General features: G+C 32.9%; 1 protein-coding gene across 1 annotated transcript; it reads left to right on the top strand.

The window, feature by feature from the left end:
- Positions 1-391: 391 nt before the first annotated feature.
- On the top strand, positions 392-1,668 carry LOC133823243 (large ribosomal subunit protein cL37 alpha). Its single transcript, XM_062255904.1, has 2 exons — positions 392-573; positions 968-1,668. The coding sequence occupies exons 1-2, from the start codon at positions 396-398 to the stop codon at positions 1,321-1,323; spliced, it is 534 nt and encodes a 177-aa protein (XP_062111888.1). The 5' UTR covers positions 392-395; the 3' UTR covers positions 1,324-1,668.
- The last annotated feature ends 277 nt before the right edge of the window (positions 1,669-1,945 follow it).

Here is a 1,945-nt window from a genome sequence, read left to right as displayed (position 1 = left end):
TCTGAGTTGTTAAGTACTAACTAGTAGTAGAAACTACTAAGACATTATTTTCTTCATTTTAGATTTTAATTTGATCATCTTTTCTATATTACTATTTAGATTTTGAAATAATTTTTTTAAATGAGTTATAATCCAACCCAACCCTTAATATAATTAGTAGAATTGAGTTATATATTAAAAATATTTTAAATTTGTTAAAATTTTATAAGCCCATATAATTGGGTCGACTCATTTAAACACCCCATCCCGGCCATCTCAACCCATGCTCAGCCTGATATTGTAACTTCTATTGAAATGATTGTAAAATTAATTTCTTAATGTATTTGGAGTGAGTGACATGATGTTCGTCTGGGAAAATCACAGCCGTATATTCGGAATGACCACATCTCACATCAATGGGCTTATCCAAAAAACTAAACCAACAAAACCAAACAAATTCCATTCGGCTAAGTGAAAAAAGAAGAAAGAGAGCAACAATGGCTCTCGTCGTCTGCTCCACTTCTCTCAATTCACCTCTCCTTTCTTCCTCATTTTCGTCGTCATCTTCGACTTCGGTAACCTCCATTCCCAGTAGTAAGTTCTCTTTCATTCTCGTTCTGTCTTCTGAATCTTTCATTCTAATGACCACTACTTTGACGTTCGGAACTTGACTTTTGAATGTATTCTTTTAAAATATATAAATATATATATATTTGTTATTTTTCGAACCCAATATTTTAATTAGCCCCTAGAACAGTTCTTTTTGAATTGTTGTAGATTATTGTTGCTTGGAGCTCAGTCAGGCTTTTCATCAAACAGATGGCATATCTTTCTATTTTTATTATTTTTAAATTTGACTCTCCACTTTGCCTATTTTAAATATTATATGCATTTTTCAATTTGAGTTATCCATGTGCTTTTCTTCTTAGTTAGTTTGCATTTTAATGATGAAATATGGTTTTGATTTGTTTTTCCACTTAATTTTCAGTTTCCAGGCTTCAAATTAAACCCATTGATGTGCACTCAAAATGTATGTACGGAGTTCAAGTTCAAATGCCTATAGCGATCAACAGGGCAGCTTTTGCAGTGGTAAAAGTTTCTTCTGAAACTGATGGAACTGGTCAAACTGAAAGTAGTGAGGCTCCGTCAGAAACCAAAGAGGTAGAAGTTTCAGTTGACAAACTTCCATTGGAGTCAAAGCTTAAGGAGAGAATGGAGCAGAAGCTGAGGATGAAATTGGCTAAGAAAATCAGGCTTCGGAGAAAACGTCTTGTTCGGAAGCGAAAACTGAGGAAGAAGGGGAGATGGCCTCCTTCAAAGATGAAGAAGCTTAAGAATGTTTGACCTTTTCCTCAAGACTTGATCTTCTTGCAGGTTGAGTTCTGATCCTTTTATTCTGAGGTTGTTTTTTCTATTCCAAACATGTGTTATATCGACTGAGTTTCAATTTGTTTTTGAATCATAATGGATTTAGTTTGTCCATTGATAAACAATTCAAATTTGGTGTGTTTTATTCAGTTTTACAGAAACAAGTCCTGAGACTGAATGCAAATTATCAGCTGTTAAATATTATCAACTGAAACTGAGAACTGAGAATTGAAAGAATTGTAATAGCTTTTTTAAATTGTTTAAGTGAATTGAAGCCATGTAGCCATTATGTTTTTCAAAAGGAGAATTCAAATTTGTTTAGTTGATTCTTAAAACATGCCTAGGACAGTGAATTGAATTGAATATCAGGCACAAGATGTCATTTGTTTTGCTCTATAGATGCATCTTTTTGCTAAGTAAAACAAGAACAACGTTAACAAGTTATATGTCGACTCAAATTTGTTTGCTTTCGTCTAACTATTTATAAAAAACTTGGTTTATGTTTAATCACTATAAGAATTACTAGCGATCCCTTTATTTCGATACTGGAAGGTGATAATATCTGTAGTCACTTGAAACCTTCAATTTAGTTGCTACA

The sequence above is a fragment of the Humulus lupulus genome, chromosome 3 (genome assembly GCF_963169125.1).
Source record: "Humulus lupulus chromosome 3, drHumLupu1.1, whole genome shotgun sequence".
NCBI classification, from domain to species: Eukaryota; Viridiplantae; Streptophyta; class Magnoliopsida; order Rosales; family Cannabaceae; genus Humulus; species Humulus lupulus.
Note: the sequence above shows the minus strand (reverse complement) of the source record. Positions and strands in the feature narration are given on the sequence as shown.

Bases quoted from the DNA above. Each gene is read 5' to 3' on its own strand.
- LOC133823243 (XM_062255904.1), top strand. From the start codon at position 396: ATGGGCTTATCCAAAAAACTAAACCAACAAAACCAAACAAATTCCATT. The intron at 574-967 runs GTAAGTTCTCTT...CTTAATTTTCAG, and splicing joins GGTAACCTCCATTCCCAGTA to TTTCCAGGCTTCAAATTAAA.